Source organism: Urocampus carinirostris, chromosome 13 (genome assembly GCF_059441175.1).
Source record: "Urocampus carinirostris isolate Australia breed hairy pipefish chromosome 13, RoL_Ucar_1.0, whole genome shotgun sequence".
Lineage (NCBI taxonomy): Eukaryota > Metazoa > Chordata > Actinopteri > Syngnathiformes > Syngnathidae > Urocampus > Urocampus carinirostris.
The window spans coordinates 16073486-16091782 of record NC_142361.1 but is presented as its reverse complement, the minus strand read 5'-3'; the positions used below and the strand labels follow the sequence as shown (position 1 = coordinate 16091782).

The 18297-nt window shown below is 40.2% G+C and overlaps 2 protein-coding genes across 3 annotated transcripts in view; one reads left to right on the top strand and one right to left on the bottom strand.

Moving 5' to 3' along the window:
- Nucleotides 1-585: 585 nt before the first annotated feature.
- On the bottom strand, nucleotides 586-15452 carry abcg8 (ATP binding cassette subfamily G member 8). 2 transcript variants are annotated; one of them, XM_088350843.1, is made up of 13 exons: nucleotides 15181-15452; nucleotides 13873-13977; nucleotides 13657-13804; nucleotides 12216-12454; nucleotides 10890-11022; nucleotides 10559-10828; nucleotides 10329-10479; nucleotides 9910-10017; nucleotides 9626-9825; nucleotides 9322-9398; nucleotides 5624-5891; nucleotides 4320-4447; nucleotides 586-2161 (listed from the first exon to the last, which is right to left on the bottom strand). In XM_088350843.1, exons 1-13 carry the CDS (start codon nucleotides 15223-15225, stop codon nucleotides 2024-2026), a joined length of 2010 nt encoding a protein of 669 aa, XP_088206969.1. In that variant the 5' UTR covers nucleotides 15226-15452; the 3' UTR covers nucleotides 586-2023. The 2 variants fall into 2 exon arrangements, with proteins under 2 accessions (XP_088206969.1, XP_088206970.1); XM_088350844.1 differs by having other exon boundaries at nucleotides 9910-10014.
- Nucleotides 2634-18297, top strand: part of abcg5 (ATP binding cassette subfamily G member 5) — a 29599-nt gene continuing 13935 nt past the window's right edge. The window contains exons 1-7 of the mRNA XM_088350849.1: nucleotides 2634-2729; nucleotides 5643-5875; nucleotides 13152-13214; nucleotides 13343-13517; nucleotides 13639-15692; nucleotides 15857-15978; nucleotides 16209-16345. Coding sequence (XP_088206975.1) covers nucleotides 15544-15692; nucleotides 15857-15978; nucleotides 16209-16345 — 408 coding nt within the window. The 5' untranslated portion in view covers nucleotides 2634-2729; nucleotides 5643-5875; nucleotides 13152-13214; nucleotides 13343-13517; nucleotides 13639-15543. The remainder of the gene's footprint in view (nucleotides 2730-5642; nucleotides 5876-13151; nucleotides 13215-13342; nucleotides 13518-13638; nucleotides 15693-15856; nucleotides 15979-16208; nucleotides 16346-18297) is intronic.

Genomic DNA, 18297 nt, shown 5'->3' with positions numbered 1-18297 from the left:
GAGCCCTGCGGTACCCCACTACAAACTTCCGACCACGCTGAAAGAACGTCATCAATTTTTACCCATTGTTTACGATTTGACAAATATGCTGTTATCCATTCAAGCAGTTTTCCCCTAATACCATAGCATTTCAGTTTTTGTAAAAGCTTGTTATGAGACACTTTATCAAAAGCCTTGCAAAAGTCTAAGTAAACAACATGACCAGCCATATTGTGAACAAAAAACATACTGGTGATATTATTCAAATGAGCTATTAAGTGAGTCATGGTAGAATGGAACATTTTTAATCGTAGACTATTTACCAAACTTGAACAATTAATTGATTTAAGAATATTGTCCTTTCAAAATCAAAATTGTTCTAATGTCAATCAATAAGTTGCATTCAAATTAATTGTACGATATATATCCACTCATAATTGTTTTTAAAAACTGTATAAATGCCATGCAATGCCTTTACTTTTAACGAAATTCAGGAAAGAAAGTAAACACTCATAAAGGCGATTGATTTAAATCCTTTGTTTATTTGTACTGTAGTATACATAATACATTTGATTTAAAAATATACACAACAATTGTGGTTTTTGTTATTGCTTTTGGATTTTTACTTGTACACGATCACACAATTCACTGTTAACACTCAATAAGCAAAATTTAAATCAAACATCCCACTCCTGAAGTGAACATGACCGCGGTGCTCTGCTGCCATCCAGTGACCGACATCGTTACGGCAGCCTTTTTTCACCACAAACACCCCCCTAAAACAGGGGTCTCAAACTCTAATGAACTCGGAGGCCCTCGGACCTAGGTTCTGGGTGAGGTTGGGCCAAATCGGGGTTTCCACAAAAATAGTCCAGATAACATCACCCTGTTTTTGAATATTATTTTTTCCAATTCCCTAAACAAACAAGATCCAAAGATTAAAAAGAAGCATTAATAATTCCTATGAAAGCCCATCAATCAGCAATAAACTAATCCATAATAGGGTAGAATTGCACTTAAAGGGACAATGTGTGTTCAGTGCCTCCTAGGGGTATGAGCAAAATATGTTTATTTTTTGCTAATCATTTAAATCAATCATAAAGCTGTGCATTTTTAAAAAATACTGGTAGGTTTAGATATTAACATTTATTTTACACAACATGAGGCTCACCTTTAGGTAACTGACATAATTGTCTGCCATCTTGCTGCTAATGGTAGTTTGTGGTTTCCATCGTCAAACTCGAGAGGAATGAGACATGGAGAGTGTATCTCGGGTCGGCATCCTCTGGCTCGCCAGCCATATATGACTCTTATCATGAGTACCTATGGCTCAATGGTAAAATACTACTTGTGAAATTTCCTCCATTGTGTTCTTCTTCTGTTAAAGTCACTCCAATAATACACTTTGTTTCGGTTCAGTATACAGTTGACAGTCAAGGTGTCACACCAACAGATTCCATTTGGCTGTATGTGGCTAACGCATCCTTTGTATGTAAGTTCATAAAAATAATGTATTTTCACTGTTCAGACACTTTACGATATAAAACCCACACAACAAACTGTAATTACCCACAAGAACACAGAACAATTTGATTGGGTGAGTGGTAGGGGTAGGCGGAGCTATGCATCATAGCATGCTCCCCTCTCTCACACTGCGCTGAAGGAAAATACATCCATAAACTTTTCATTTGCAGTTTTTTGTGACATATTTCCAAAAGAACTCTGCTTGCAGCCTTGATGTGAAACCATTATTTATGACAAAATATAAAGGTCCAAATGATCTTTAACCATCTTAAGTAACTGTTAGGAACTTAAATCAGTATATTTGTTGATAAAGGACACAGGTTTTGTCATTATTCTTATTTCATAAATGTTGTCAAAGGTCTCGCAGTGAAATCAAATGCGCTAAAAGAGGAGCTATCGTCTGGAGAGAGGATCTGTCAGTTTTGCTGAATTTTGTCTTAAAATCTTGAATGGCTCTCTCCCCCCAAAAAAACAAAATATATTTGGGTGAAAATGGTTCCGGATCCCCGGTGGATTTGCTTCACCAATCCTGGCTGGACTTCTGCTTGATGAATTTTAGGCAGACATAGTAGAGCGCCATAAAGACGAGGCAGACGGCCAGCAGCACCAGGTAGCACGAGTACAAAGGATACTGGTCCAGTTTCATCGCCTCCACCACCTGAAAACATAACACACCAATGGCGGCTTTATTTTAAATTCATTTTTTTTTAAAAGGCTAAAGAGTAAATCAGCCAGAGAGATTTGATCAGACAACCTCTTGTTTATAATACAATATTTTGTTATGATCAGCTGTGGTAGTTTTTTATCTCTTATAAATTGGATGTTAATTTTCTTAATATTTTAACTGCCATAAAAAATAGCGTAATAATTCTGAATGTATTCGCTAACCAAATTATTGTTTCAATAACTATTGAATAATCTTTCTTCTCTCTGTGTGTCAAATTCAAGGCCGAGAGGCCAAAACCCCCCTCAGTGTCATTTCATGGGGTCTGCCGAAATATATTACGTGCATCAGCTTCTCTAATACCAATATCAAGAGTGTTCTTATTTGTATTTTATTTAATCATGTTTTGGTTACTGTTCTGGCTTTGCCATCAGTTTTAGTCCTGCGCGCTGTCCCTTTAAGAAAATAGCGAGTTGACGTTAGAGAGCGCAGTGCCATACAGACGCAGGAGACGGTCAGAAGTGTTAGTAGCCAAGTGTAAGATTCTGAAAGAGAATTCCCTGTAAGTATAAAAGTAACACTATAATATTTAGGTTGGAAATGATACGTTTAATGTTTCCTGTTGCCACATGTGAACGCGTAGTTTCCATTAAACGTTGTTCTAGTCACGCGACTTTCTGTACCGCTAGTGCGACATGCTATCATCGCCGTCGAGGCATATTTTGCCTAAAATGTTTATGTATTGTATTCGTTTCACATCTGCCTTTTAAAAGCTGGTCAAAACTATCCAGGCGTTTGAGAATTATATGTGGAGGTGTTTAATGGCTGGGTAGTGGAAAAGGTTTCCATGACACCAGAACAGTTACTATTAGTCGTGATCGTCATCATTCGCTTCCTTTCGGAGGATCTTTCGTCCCACGGTGACCAAACCGAAAGGAAAAGGAAAAAGGAAAAGAATAAAGAGGAAAAGAAAGAAAGACAAATAATGGGGAAAAAACTATTGGAAAACAAAAATTGAAAACAAATGAATTAAAACTAAAGAAAATAAAAATAATTAAAAGGAAAAGAAAAGCAAGAAAAAAAAATAGAAAAAAAAACAAGGGAAAAAAAAAATAAACTAGGAAAAGTGAACAATTGAAAAGAAAGAAAAGAAACAAGAAAAAGAAAAATACGAAGAATAAGAAGCGAAAGAGCAAAGAAAAAAGAAAAATAAGAAAATGAAAAAAAAAACAATAAGAAAAATGAAGTAGGAAAATAAAAATTAAGGAAAAAGAACAAAATGAAAATACAAACATAAGAAAGGAAAAAAACAAGAAAAAGAACAAACTGCTATCCTAATATTTGTTAGTGTGGATATAATATTGTGATTGCGTGGATAGTTATTGAAAACCTAGATCTAAGAAGTACCCTGGTGCAAACACTGATGGAACCTGGAACAAAAAAAAGGACTTCTTTCAGTGGCTCAGGAGGTAGAGCGCTCGTCTTGGGATCAAGAGATCGCAGTTCGAATCCCGGCTCCTTCGTTTTACATATTGAAGTGTCCTTGGGTAAGACACTGAACCCCTAATGCCGCCAATAAGCAGGTTCGCGCCTTGCATGGCTGCACGACTGCTATTGGTAAATGTGAAGCACATTGTAAAACGCTCTGGGAAGTCTTCATAGACTTGAAAGGCGCTATATAAATGAAGATCATTTTATTTCAAGCCAAAACATGCTGACTACAAAAAGCTAAGTGCAAAAATAAATAAAAAAAAGCAAGGAAAAAATGGAAAAAACAAGGGAAGCAAAACGCTGTGAAAAGGTGAAGCAACTGGAAGCTGTTTTAACATCACAGCAGTGCTTTTTCACAAGACCCTGCAAGTCAAATGAGAATGCTACCAAAGCGAGCTACGAGGACCGCGAACCTTGGGTGAGTTTATTTAAGATTAGTTAGATTAGTCGGCCCTCACACATTTTCAGTTTACCAAATCTGGCCCGTTTTCTGAAAAGTTTGGACACCCCTGCTTTAAGAGGTGGGGCCTCGTGGAGCGCTGCTCACTGTCATAATTAGTGTGCACTAGAAAGCACATGACTGATAGTGACGCTCCTTTCCTTTATGTGAAGTCATTCCTCTTTTTTGGGGGTTATGTGCTTGCAAAAATGTTTTTCTTACGTATAATCCGTCCACGTTGATAGTAAAGTTTCCGATGCTGACGGGATATTCATTTCCTCTGAACTGCACCAGCAGAAGTCCTTGGAATCCCCAACGCATGAAGGAGGCGTGAGAGAGCCAGGACGCCACTGTGAGATGCGGTCAAAATTAAAAACACAAATTAAAATAAATTGAGCCACAAATTCGGTATGTTCGCTGACCCGCACTAGCGGTGCGTAGATGGCGAACGAAACGGCTCTGTGAGACGGCTCTTTGAAGTAAACTACGAGAGCTGACTCCCCATCAATCAGAAATTGGCTTTCTTAAAAAATGTATTTATATCTCTCCCTCTTTTTTTCTCTATTCCCCTCTCTTTCTCTCTCTCTCTCTCTCTCTCTCTCTCTCTCTCTCTCTCTCTCTCTCTCTCTCTCTCTCTCTCTCTCTCTCTCTCTCTCTCTCTCTCTCTCTTTCTCTCTCTCTTTCTACTTCCTATCTTTCTTTTTCCTTCTCTTTTTGTCTTTCTCTGTTTCACTTTCCTTTTCTAGTTTTCTTTTGATTTTTCTGTCCTTTTCTTTGTTTTCTCTTCCTCTCACTCTTTCTCTGTCTCTTTTTGTCTCTTTCACTCACTCCCGCTCATTCTTCTTTCTCTCTAGTTCTCTTTTCCACTTTTTCACACATTTTCCCTTTCTCTCCTTTTCCGTCTTTCTCATCCTCTTTTTTCCTGTCTTACTTGTTTCTATTTTTTCTCTCTATTTTTCTCGCCTGTCTCTCTTTGTAATTCTCTCTTTCTTTCCTTTTTCTCTACTCTCTCTCTTTCTACATTTCTTTTTCTCCCTCTCTCTTCTGTATCTGTTTTTCTTTCTCTTTCTATGTCTCCCTTTCTTTCTTTTGCTCTTTCTTGTCTCTGTATTTCTCTTTTTCCGTCTTTTTCTCTCCTGTCACTATTCATTTCTCTTTCTCCCCCTCTCTCTCTTGTCTCATTTTTTTCTTTCTCTTTCTCTGTCTCGTTTCTTTTTTTTTTTTGCTCTCACTCCTCTCTTTGTATTTGTCTTTTCCTCTCTCTTGAAGGTGCTTGTGACTGGTCAATATGAGTGGTGGCATCTCTCTGTAGTTTTTCTAAGTATCAACAATTTTAAAGTTCAAATTGGTTAATATTGAAACAAAGAGTATTATAGTATAGTAGCATGATACATTTTCAAAATACTTAATGTTGTGCTTAACGTTTCATTATTAATAGTAACATCATGAAAAACAAAACATCTGAAGAACCTTTCGGGAGAAGGTTCTCTAAAAAAAGAGTTGCAATTCCCATCACTTCTGCTCACCCAGCCACATGTTCTCCAGGCCGATGACGAAACCCCCAGTCAGGTAAAAGACAGTGAAGAGCGAGTTTCCCATGAAGGCAGACGTCTGCAGGGTAGGCAGTGCGGCGGCCACAAAGAGCGCCATGGCCCGGCTGCAATACACCATTAACCACACCAGCAAGAAGTTGAGCAAAAAGCGGTCCGGGGCCTCGTTCAGGCCCGCCAGCCAGTAAATGGGCAGCGCGTACACCAGCGTGAAGACGCAGTGTTCAGGTAACTCCCCTAGCACCTGCACACAGATGCAGCTGGTTAAGCGTACAGCTGGACAGGCCAGAGCAGATTAATATGAATTTGTTTTCCAGCCACTTGTCTTCAATAGGGTTGCTGGAGCCCATCCCAGCTGTCTTCAAGCAATCGGTCAGGGACACTATGGACTAGTGGCCAGCCAATCATAAGGCACACGGAGACATGAGGGGACACTTTTGTGCCAGGAGAAAACCTTTTCATGCTCGGGGAGAAGATGCAAACTCCACACAGGGAGGCCGGTAGCTGGGATTTAACACGAGACTTCTGAACTGTGAGGCAGACATGCTAACCAGTCAGCCCCTGCGTCGCATATAATAGTGATAATGTCAATAATTATAATGCATGATTGTATGTAGCTCCAATGAACATCAAAATCTGCTACCTTGGCATTTTCTCCCTGAGTTACTGTGACTGAAATAAAGTTTTACTTTACAAACCTACTGACAAAAAGTACCATATTTGGCATTCAAAGTTTATGGTTAATGTATTTATTTAAATAACATTCGGCCGGAGAAATAAGTTAGAATTGTTATTTGCAGAGCTACCAAACATTACAAATATTGTTTCATATATTGACAGTAGGGCAGCACGGCGGTGCAGTGGTTAGCGCATGTGCGCCACGGTTCATGTCTTGGGAACCTCCTGCGTGGGTTCAAATCCAGCTCCAGACTTCCTGTGCGGAGTTTGTATGTTCTCCCCGTGCTTGCGTGGGTTTCCTCCGGTCACTCCGGTTTCCTCCCACATTCCAAAAACATGCATTTCAGGTGAATTGGCCGGTCGAAATTGTCCCTAGGTGTGAATGAGCGAGTGAATTGTCTGTCTCCGTGTGCCCTGCGATTGGCTGGCAACCAGTTCAGGGTGTCCCCTGCCCACTGCCTGACGATTGCTGGGATGGGCTCCAGCACCCCCGCGACCCTACTGAGGATAAGCGGTGTAGCTAATGAGATGAGATGAGATATTTACAGTAGCAGTTAGGTCAAAAGGTTTCCTTGGAAACTGCACACAAGACCTGCTTTTCCTGTTAGCATCCAGTAGATGGCGCTAATGCACCAAAAATAACCAAGGAACAATCAACATTGTCGATCCAAAAATGAATCTTGATTGATTTTTATGTTCATCAATCGATCTTTTGTTTGTTTCGTAATTTTCTATGAACTACAAAAGATTCATATTACAGCATTTGGTAGCACTGCAGTTGGAAATTATCGTAGGCATAAATGAATTCGTTTTTATCCCAAACTTCAAAATATGTACTTTATCTGCTAAAAAAAGGAGCTAAATGTTCGACTACCGCCATTGATGGCCAACTCCAATTGCTTTGCCACATTTCAACAATTATTTATAATCATTTTGCACTTCAAATATGTTGGCATATTCACTAGCTAGCATGTTGGGTTAAAACAACTTAAGATATGTATCTTCTAATGGTAAAATCCTTATTAACCAACCACTGCCTTAACACTTTTTGTGCAATGTCGCAATGTGGCCGTTGGTATGTTACCAGTTTCCCCTCAATAAAATGAACACGTTTATTCACAATTGAGCGGTTAAAGGTACAATATGTAATATTTGAACGCTAGATGTCGCTGTTTTGTGTAGTGCAAACAAAAACGAGTACTACAAGGATTATAAACTACAAAGAAGTGACCAAAACTGCACCATTTTTCTTCTATGTCTTCGCCCCGCCTTTCAAAAGTTTTTTTTTTTGGGTACCCGCAGCAACAAGATGTCAAACTATAATGTCAGCTCCATTTAGATGAGCTTGGATAGATAAATACATTTTTTTTTAATCTATCGGTATTTGTTGATCCAAAATTAGATAGTCAAGTCAAGACACATTTATTTGATAGCCCTTAATCACAAGATGTCTCAAAGGACTGTACAGGTTGCAATTACACCATCCCTTGATCTTAAACCAACATGCGGGTAAGAGAAAACTCAAAACCTCGGCAAGAGAAAAATAAGAAACCTTGAGAAGGGGCCTCACAAGTGGTAATCTCCCTTCCAGGATGACCAGGGTGCAATAGATTTAGTATCTAGCCAAAGCTTTTCAGCTATTCCTTTAAACGCTTATCCATGTTGGGCACGTTACTCACAACTTCTAAAAGTAAATAAGTTACTAAATGAATTACTGTATAGTAAAAGTAACTAGTTACCAGGGAAAGTAACTATTTCTGTCACGTTAAACAGAAGTTTTTGTTTGTCAAATATTTAGAAATTTTCTGAGAAGTATTTGAGTCAGTTGAATAGAGAAGAACAGACAGGAGTTTGTGTTCTAGAGCCTTGTCATATTATTGCACCTCTTGTGCAAAAGATATATTCTACACTTTAAGTGAACAAACAGTAAACAATATACAATAAAATAACAATCAGAAATAAACAGTATAAATGAAATGTAATCAAATAAATCCAACTATCACAACCTGAGACACCCGGTCAAAGTAGGCATAGCCTACTGTACTTCAAGTATTTTTGTCACATGATCATACCTGTCAACCTCCACGGCTCCATGCCCGTACAAACTGCCGTATTTTCCCATACAAAATAATCGTACACCATATTTATTTATTTTTTCGGAATGATACATGATGGGAAATCCCCAGGCGGCAGACGCGTGTGCACAGTGGCATCAAACCGCTTGCTTCGTCTGCAATGAAAAAAACGATACCGAGATAGAGGCTTTTGCGGCGAAATCCTTTGACTTGATTGATTTGCCGTTTCGTGATAGTCGGTGTATACCGGATGGTACCCATCATTGACAAATTTGCGTTTTTCCGTACAGATTTCCTTGTACGTCGTACTCGTCTTAAAATGCATAAAAAAAACTCTTGTCTGTGTATTATTTATCATTGCAACATCCATTGCAGCCTGGTCATCCTGGAAGGGCGATTACCTCATGTGCGGTCCCTTCTCAAGGTTTCTTCATTTTCCTCATGTTGAGGTTTTTGAGTTTTTCCTTGCCGTCATGTAGGTTCTAGATCAGGGGATGGTGTAATAATAGTTTGTGGTTTGCAATAATCTGTGGTCTGTGCAGCCCTTTGAGACTCCTTGTGATTAAGGGCGTCAAAAATAAACATGACTTGACTTGACATTCGGTAACAGTACACTAAACATAGTGAACATCGATAAAAGAAAAAAATAATATGTAATATGTTGAAATATGTCCAGTGCATGACAGCAACAACGCCTCAAGCCTATAATACAGTCCAAAAGGTTATCGTACATTTGCTTTATATTTAAATCCATATTGTTTTTCTTAAAGAGTGAAGGTTTTTTTAATCACTTGGGCGTTCTAAATAATACACAATGTCCCTTTAAATTGGTGATCTCAGTTGCGCTTGCACAACATTGAGTTGCTTGCTTTTCTTCTGTCAGCTATTGTTGCTGTCTTGTGGTGACTCTGTGTGTTATACCTTAGCAAAGAAGTAAGAGGTGACTGAATACATGCCATCTTCCAGCTCATGGTAGAGCATGGCTCGCTCTGCGTGACCTGAAAAACGATTGCACAATTTGATGAACCTGATAGTGCCAGTCATATAATGACTGGGCAAAACTTAGTGTCCCAGGTGTGATTGCGGACCTTGGTCTCAAAACATGCTGGGATCTCAAGTCAATATCTATTCACACAATCAACTTCATGGTAAATAACTTTTATGACTCAGCAAAGGACATGTAATACTTTTGAACGGACAAGTTTGGTACGATGTGCCTTCTCACATTTTGCTATGACGTCCAGCACCACAGCAAAGGGAGTGAGCGCCCCAATCATGTACAGCAGGGCTACGGTGTCCTGAATGGAAAGGGGCTGATCTCCTGCGCCGTAGTACAGGAAGCCCACCAGTAAAGACATAAGCAGAGCTTCCAGGCCGTGGACCAGGAGGGTTACCAGGTCCCGGTAGTCGTTGTAAATGTGCCGCCTGGTGAGGGGCGGAGGAAATGGTTGGCAGTTGACATCCTGAGGTCTTGATTCTGTGCCACTCATTTTTTTTTATTCCACTCACTTGATGAGGATGGCAAACTGCTGCATCCGGCCTGGTAGTCTGTCTCTCTCCTTGGTGATGGCAACGACCCGTTTGTCTTCACTCTTGTCGGGCTGCAGGGAGCTTCTGCTGGAAGCCGAGCAAAAGATAGTCCATTAGCATCACTTCGTCTCTAAAATAATAAACAAAGGTTTGCTGCTATTTCTTTTGGGATTTTAGTAAATGCTAACTGTTGGGAAAATCCAGATTTAACAGTCTAAATCTTGTCACAGCACAGCTGTTAGTATAAATTAGACATGTACTTGATAATAGTAAAAAAAACTGCCAGCAGTTATAGTATGATAGCACCATACTTAAGCAGATGTTTACTAAATGTTCTCAGATGCTAGGACCCGAAACATAGCATTTACAAAATTTTAACATGCTAAGTATGAAGCAACCTCTCTGAATGCATCAGGGCTATTCCGCTTTTCCACATGTGGTCATCTGTGTCCCGGACCTGTTCTGAAAACTGTTTGGCCAACACCCGGGCCCGCTCCAGACATTGGGCCTCTTGCTCTGGACTACGGCGGTCAATGCTAATCAGATCCACTGAAGGGCAAATACAAGATGAAATTCGTCTTATGTTTTTTACATTTTTGTAAGGGAAAAAAAACCTGCAGCATCATACCGTAGAAGTCAGACGGGTTGCAGTACCGGGGGCAGGGATGTCCCAGCGCCGTAAAGTACGACACCATGGCCCGGGCGGCACCGCAATACACGGCTGAACCTGACGACAGCAAGACCACAAGATCGAACAGCTGAAAGATGTCAGAGCGAGGCTGGTGGACTGACAACAGAACCAGACGGTTCCCCCGGGCCAGACGGGACAATGTGATGACCAGATTGTGGGCCGTGAAACTGTCAAGACCCGATGTGGGCTCATCCAGAATCAAAATTCCTGCAATTAAAAAATTGGGGCTTGGTTGAAGAATTAAAGCGGGTTCAGAAGAATTTCTAACCTGGGTTCCAGAGGAGTTGGACAGCAATGCTGACCCGCCTGCGCTCCCCTCCAGAAACCCCCCTCACATAGTCGTTTCCCACCCTGGTGTGGGCACACTGCCTCAGTCGCAGCTCTGCGATTACATCGTCCACCTCAGGAAACAAACATGGGCAAAATCTGGTTGGTACTTCTTAGAGCTTTTGGCAAGGGAATTTTGACATTTCAGACTAAAGTTTCCTATCAGCTACCTAATTAGGCTGGATGTTTCAACAATAAAATGGCGAATGGATTTTATGGCCCGACCATCTAACAGGACCTGGTTGAGATAAACCTTTGTCAGACATTGTTAAGTGTACTGAACTCTCCTAGAGCCAGTTATAAAAACTCCAGTCATTACTTGACTTACTCGGAATTGCATGGCCCATTGTCTACAGGTTTTTAAAAGCACTAGTCTAAGCAATCTAGAATCTGTGTCCCAATTGCACCCGCTACCTGACTTGGATGAACAATGGTTTTTAAGCATACCAGATAAACTACCCCCGAGCTATTTTTTGTAACTCAGTATCAACTTTGCATGGTCTGACTTTGATGCTACATTTCTAAATGTTGTCAGGGGTGCGAGAGTACAGAGGTACTACTTTGTAGAACAAACTGATTGACTCGCATCTGTTGGACCTTTGACAAAGGTTGCCACAGGTACAAAACTATAGATCTGGGACCCTTTCAATCTAACATTTTCAGAAAGATGTAATCTTAATCTTTTGTCAAGGTTACCAGACTAACTACTTTGGAATCTGTTTTCAGGAACTACACTTTTTATGTGACCGATTTGGACTTTAATGGACCAACGTCTTAACGTTTAAAGCATCCCAATCCTAACCACTCTCAATGGAATAAGCTACTGATATAGGACCGCTATTTGACTTGGACTAACAGTGATTAAAGGTTTTGAGGGTACCAGACTAACTCCCCTGAAACAGTTTATTAGAACTCAATTGTCTACCTTACAAGGTAAGACTTGGATGGACTATTGCTACATACTGCAAGTGTACCCGAGTACCAAGAAATAACGTTCTGAAAGAAATCCACCGGATTGACAAAACTAAACCACACATGAGCCCCTTTTTCAAGACTTGATCACATGATTAAGAACCATTGATTGCATTTATATACAGCATATTCTGTTCAGAATCTTAGAGATGAGAAATGTGTTGTGCTAAATTACAGCTTAGTATGTCATTGTGAACAATTGAGATAGGCAACCTGTCCCTTTGCGCCCCAACCGTGACTGACATCCGATCTCAAACCTTACTGCTTAGGGACTATCGGGTTAACTGGACCTCACCCTTTGGTCTCGCTGGGCCTGTGTGAAGTGCGTGGGAAGCCGAAGTTTGGCCACAAAGGCGAGCGTCTCTCGTACAGTGAGGTGAGGAAGGAGCCGGTCGTCCTGGCGCACGTGTGCAATGCTTTTCTTTACCAGCTGAGCCGTGCTTGGTCGACCGTTGATCAGAATCTGTCCCGATGTTACCTTGCCGCCCTCGTCTCGACATGTGATGATGTCCAGCAGGGACGTTTTGCCACACCCTGCACCAGAGCGACCAGACGTTTAGCTTTTGTAATAGAGTGAGCGGTAAACAGGTTTGCTATTATTTTTTGTTATAAATGCTTTGATTTTAGGCCATGCATATGAGTCAATTACTGTATGATAAAAGTTACAATCCACACTACACATGTCTCCCAAGAGCCAAGTGTCAGACTCCTAAAACAAGTATTAGAAAAGGATTTTAGAGTTGTTCTGACTCTTTTCTCCATAAGTCATTTTCTCTCTTTTTATATGTAAATTTTTTTTTAGGTTGATTTGTACTTTTTTTTATATCATCCACTTCTTTGTGGAGTTGTTGAACCAGACCTGTCATCTCTTTAAGTTTCTTCAAATTTCTTGTCAAGTTTGCAGAATCTTTCCTTATTTTTGTTTAATTTGTCATAAAGTTTTTGGATGAGGATTTTCGGCTCTTCTGTCTCCTCTGAGGATTAAAAAAAAAATTGTAGACATTTTTTTTGCCTGTTGGCCAGGAGCAAAGGAGCAGAGCAAAAAATAATTAGTTGGTATGATATCAAAGAGTGAAAAGTGTCTTTTCATTTTGGATATGGAAATCAAATGACCTTTTAATGCTAACATTTATGCTTTATGCAAAGCTACAATTTTTGACAGCTCTTATACAGTATATAAAAAATTAAATTGTTTCTTTGCCCATCTGGACAATGTCTCCTTCTGATTTAGGTCCACTACCAGCGGTTTCTGAGTCGGCTGGTTTTGCTCACTATCTCAGCAGAGATTTCCGAGGTTGTTCCATATACTTGTTTGAGGGTTTCTAGTGCCTACACTCTCCACATGTTTTTCTCCAAATCCTCTTTCAGGCCTTGGTATTGACTTTGTTTCTCGTGTTCTTTTTTTTTGATGTCTCTATCAAGGGGTTTGTTACATCTATGGGGGGAGAGAAATCTATTTTATACTACGTTCAAGATTACTGGCGGGACAGAGGCTGCGGGCCGGTAAAAATGTGATCACGGGCCGTGACTGGCCCTAGGGCCGGACTTTGGACATGCCTGATGTACTGCCTTTCGGTCCAGCTTTTTCCAGCCAATGGTATGATATATATAACGTACTGTATATAAATTGATTGTCTTTATAGTTTTTTACACTTAATACATTTTAAGAATACTTGATTTTAATTTTATTAATCTTTTTTTATATTTCATTGTTTTAGACTCATGCGGAGTTTTACCGGAGCTTCCAATGACAGCCAGCATTTGGCCACTGCACACGCGCAGGCTGAGATTATTGATGGCCTTTTGCCTGTCGCCTAGAATCTCCCACGGCATTTTGAACTCCGATAATCTCTCGTACCAGGGAATCTGCGATGCTGTGTCCACCTATTGACAGATCACGAACACGCTTACATGTTGCACGCTCATTTTTCGTGTTTGTAACGGGCTCCTACTTCATAGTGCAGGTTGTTAACTTCCAACTGGTTGCAGTCGCCGCTGTAGGTGAAGTAAAGACTGCTGTCCTCCTCTGATGAGAACAGCTCAATATCTTTGTGCAGCTGCAGAAGCCAATCCAAAATGCATGTTACTTTTTTATTCCAGATTTGAGTCTCAAGATTTGCCACGTAAAGGAAGGGCCCTGACAAGTATTCTGGCTCCGGTAGCTGAATGAAGCAAAACATATTCTATCCTCTTGTTAGGTGGTTTAGAAAACAAACTCTTTTGCCATTAACCAAATAAAAAGTTTTATGACCTAAATAATGTGGTGAGCAAAATGAATCCATTTTAAAGGCAAAATCTGCTTCTGTCACTAACATTTTTCAACTTTTTCAATTCAATATTCGGCATGTTTCATTTAAAATAAACCTTCAAATTCTAGTTAAAATGGGGCAGTGGGTTCACATATCTTGTGTATTATTAGACCCCTAGATGTCGCTGTATTGTCTTACAACTGAAAACAAGTGCCTAAAAAGTACAAGGAAAAATATAAATCTCAGATAATAACAGTGTACAAAATGTTCCATTTTACTTCTTATCTTTTTGCCCAGTCAATTGTAGGTTTTAGGTTGTAGGGCAATTATGTCCGCTCCTTTCAAGTGAGGCTCATGTTATTTAAATAAAAAGCTTTCGACCTATGAATATTTTTTAAAAGTGCACATTTATATGATAGTTCATGTATATATACTATATATATAACAAATTATGTTCTTTTACCACTAGGAAGTGCCAAATAATACTCACCATTCCTTTAAATCTTAACTATTTTACATTTTATAAAAAAGTAGATGTTTGTGAGGTTTTTTTGTAGATTTTCAATTTTCGTTTTTAGATTTTAGAGTAAGAACATAAAAGCAACTTTCTTGTTTCCAATTTGCGCTTGAAAACAATTGGACACCCCATTGTCAAGTTCTAAAATGTTATCATGCAGAGCTGTCGCTATGCATGGAAGGGGGCCATAGGGAGCCTGACCCCCCAACCAAACGCTTGTAACACCCAAGGAAGCCTGATCTCAGTTTTTTTGGGGGGGTTATAATAATTGTTCTCCCCAATGCATTTGATATGCTCCCCTTGAGACTGATGTCTGGTATCATTGCAATTGGACTGGTAGCAAGGATCCAATAACATTCCTATCGTGGACTCTTCAAACTCATGATAAACAAATACTTTCAACAGTCTCAGTTTTTCATTTCAACTTTTTTGTAAAAAAAGAAGTAATTGCCACAGGATGAGAGCAAGGACACCCAATCACTTTGTTCATCTACCTGTGAGGTTCCATTTTCGTGAGTGAAGCTTGTATTTGTGTCCATGATGACGCAAGACGCAGGTTGCTGTTTGTCCGGTCAGATGGTCAACGCTCCCAAACTCGACTCTACTGCTTCTCCTTGATCTTTTTCTTTTGAGATGGCTGGGATTTTGCCTGTGTGCTCATGTCCAGCCAAAGACTGGTCTTCTGCGATATGTCGTCACTTGGCCTGCCTGACCAGCCCAGACCGCCTCCTGGCGCAAGCCACTTGCCTCCCCGTCCGATTTATACGAGCGTGGATCAAAGTTCTCTGAGATAAGCATTGTGTGCTCTGCCGGGTTGGTGTCAAGGAAGAGGGATTTGATGCAGACGCAGGGCCAAGATGAAACAGGATTACTCAGTGCAGCTCCAGAGTCCCAGCCAGGACCGTCAAGTCAAACAGTCCTTCAATTCTGTTTCCGGGACCTGCAGAGACGAGAAGGCCGAGCCTCCATGCTGCTTAAGTGCCAGCAATATAACCTACACTGTCAGGTAGGTATGCTTGGGACCAACTTTGGTTAGGTTTGAAACCTTGATTCAAACCCAAAGACCTGCAAGATTACATAGTCTTTACTTTGTAGACCTGAAACTAAACTAAATCAGATTTGACCGGGTCTAATTCGTGGCGTGTAACAAAAACTTTATTTTCCATGCAGCGAGCGCGTTGGCCCATGGTGGGACATGTCCACGTACACAAAACGATGGACTCGGCAAATCCTCAACAACGTCTCCTTCAACGTGGACAGCGGACAGATTATGGGCATCCTGGGTAACTCAGGTACGACCCCAGCCTGAATTCTGGTACAATTTATTGCTTCATAGACAATTTCAGAAGACAAACATGTGACAGGAGCAGGATATACAAAGTTCTTAGCTTTTTTTCTGTTCAAACAAAAAAATGCAAAATATATTTCCCATAAGTGTGATTTGCTGGATATACTGGGGCATCCTTAACATTTTGTCATAATTCACAAGCAATCCAACTGGCATATTCTGCATCTCGCCCAGGTTCGGGCAAGACCACGTTGCTAGACGCCATCTCGGGACGAATCGGCAACTCGGGAACGCTGTCGGGTGATGTCTTTGTCAACGGCCGAAAACTGGCGAGGGAAGAGTACCAGGACTGCTTCTCTTACGTGCTGCAGGTGCCCCGCTCACATCAGACAGTTTGCACCTATTTGGATTCAACAGGTAGCGATAGTCAAAATGGTCAAAAAGAGAGCGGAGAGTTTAGCAGTTCCTTCCAAGTTTTTATTACATATTACAACCCCTAGCAAAAAGGATGGAATCACCAGTCTTAGGCCAGCCCTCACTAATACATATTATTCTGTAGAAAAACTCAGATCACAAACATGAAACTAAAAGAATTTAAGACAAATAATTTCAATGGTCAGTAAATGTTATTTTTATAGAGCAAGTGCAGGGAAATGAATATGGAATCACTCAGTTCTGAAGCAAAAATATGGAAATCATGAAAAACCGACAAAGAAATAACAATCACTTGGCTTTTATGACAGCTTGCAGTCTCTGAGGCATGGAGTTGATTAGTGACAAACAGTATTCTTTATCAGTCTGGAGCCAAGTCTCAATTGCCAGATCTTCTTTGCAGATCGGACCCTTGCTGTAGACATTTTTTTTTCGATTTACATCACAGGTTTTCAATTGGGTTGAGATCTGGGCTAATTGCAGGCCATGGCATTGACTGGATGCGTCTTTCTCCAAGAAATGCTTTTACAGTTTCTGCTCTGTGGCATGATGCATTGTCATCTTGGAAAATGAGTTCATCAACCGAAAACATTTTTTCAATTGAAGGATTAAGAGCTGTCCAAAATGTCAATGTAAACTTGTGCGTCAAACAAGGTTCCAGCATCATCACTTTGTCCAATGCAGATTCGTAACTCATCACCGTAGACAACCTTCATCAACAGTCCATGATAGCCTCTCCTTAGCCCATTGCAGTCTTGTTCTTTTGTGTATAAGCATCAACGATGGTTTCCTTTTAGCTTTCCTATATGAAAGACCCATTTCCTCTAGGCATTTTTTCAAAGTTCTGTCACATACATTGACTCAATCTTTCTCCCATTTCCTCTTCATTTGTCTCTTTGTACGTGTCAAGACATTTGGCTTTTAGTTGTTTGTCTTGACCCCTACATGTCTTCCTTGGCCTACCAGTGCGCTTGATTTTAACAACCTTCCCATACTGTGTGTACTTGGTCCAAATATTCGATACAGCTGCCTGTGAACAGCCCACATCTTTGGTAACCATTCGAGTAGAGTAACCTTCTTTAAGAACTTTGACGATCCTTTCTGTGGTCTCAAGAGACATCTCTCTTTTGCCAATCCACTCAGTCCAGGAGCCCTCCAATGTGTGATAACTGTTTTTAACTGCTGACTAACAAGAAGACATAATCTAAGCCAGGTGCCCAATTAGGGAAAGTAAATTGACTGGGTGTGTCCTTATTTTCTTCTCAAAATGCACTGATTCCATTTTTCCCCCTTAGAATTGAGTGATACCATATTCATTTTCCTGCACTTGCTCTTAAAAGGTAACATTTACTGACAATTGCAATGTTTGCAATTTGTTTTAGATTTTCTTAATGCCAATATGTTGCACTTTGAAATTACCTTACGACTGTTTCATGCTTGGGATCTGAGTTTTTTCTACAGAATAAAATGTCTGAGGGAGGGCTTCCCCAAGACTGGTGATTCCATACTCTTTGTTCTATTCCAGGACACAGTAGCTACAGCTGTAATAATTTGAAACTGCAAATACTAACATGGCTAGCAGTCACTTGTGTACTGGAAGGCAGTCTATGAGTTATACGAAATGGTGGACAAGCAGTCTTATATTCAAAGGGTGGCCAGAACAACCGAAACCTAAGGAAATCCAAACTTTAGTGCTTTTCCACCATAGAATAAGCTTCCGTCTAACCGGCTTAAATAGGTTTGATATGATCACATTCAAGGCCAAATTTACAAAGTAGTATAATTTTATGTGAGTTAATTTAAATTAAAATCATATCTAAGCTTTTGGATATAATTTTGATTAAATATGAAATTATAGTCGTGGCTTGATATGACAATAACATATTTTATT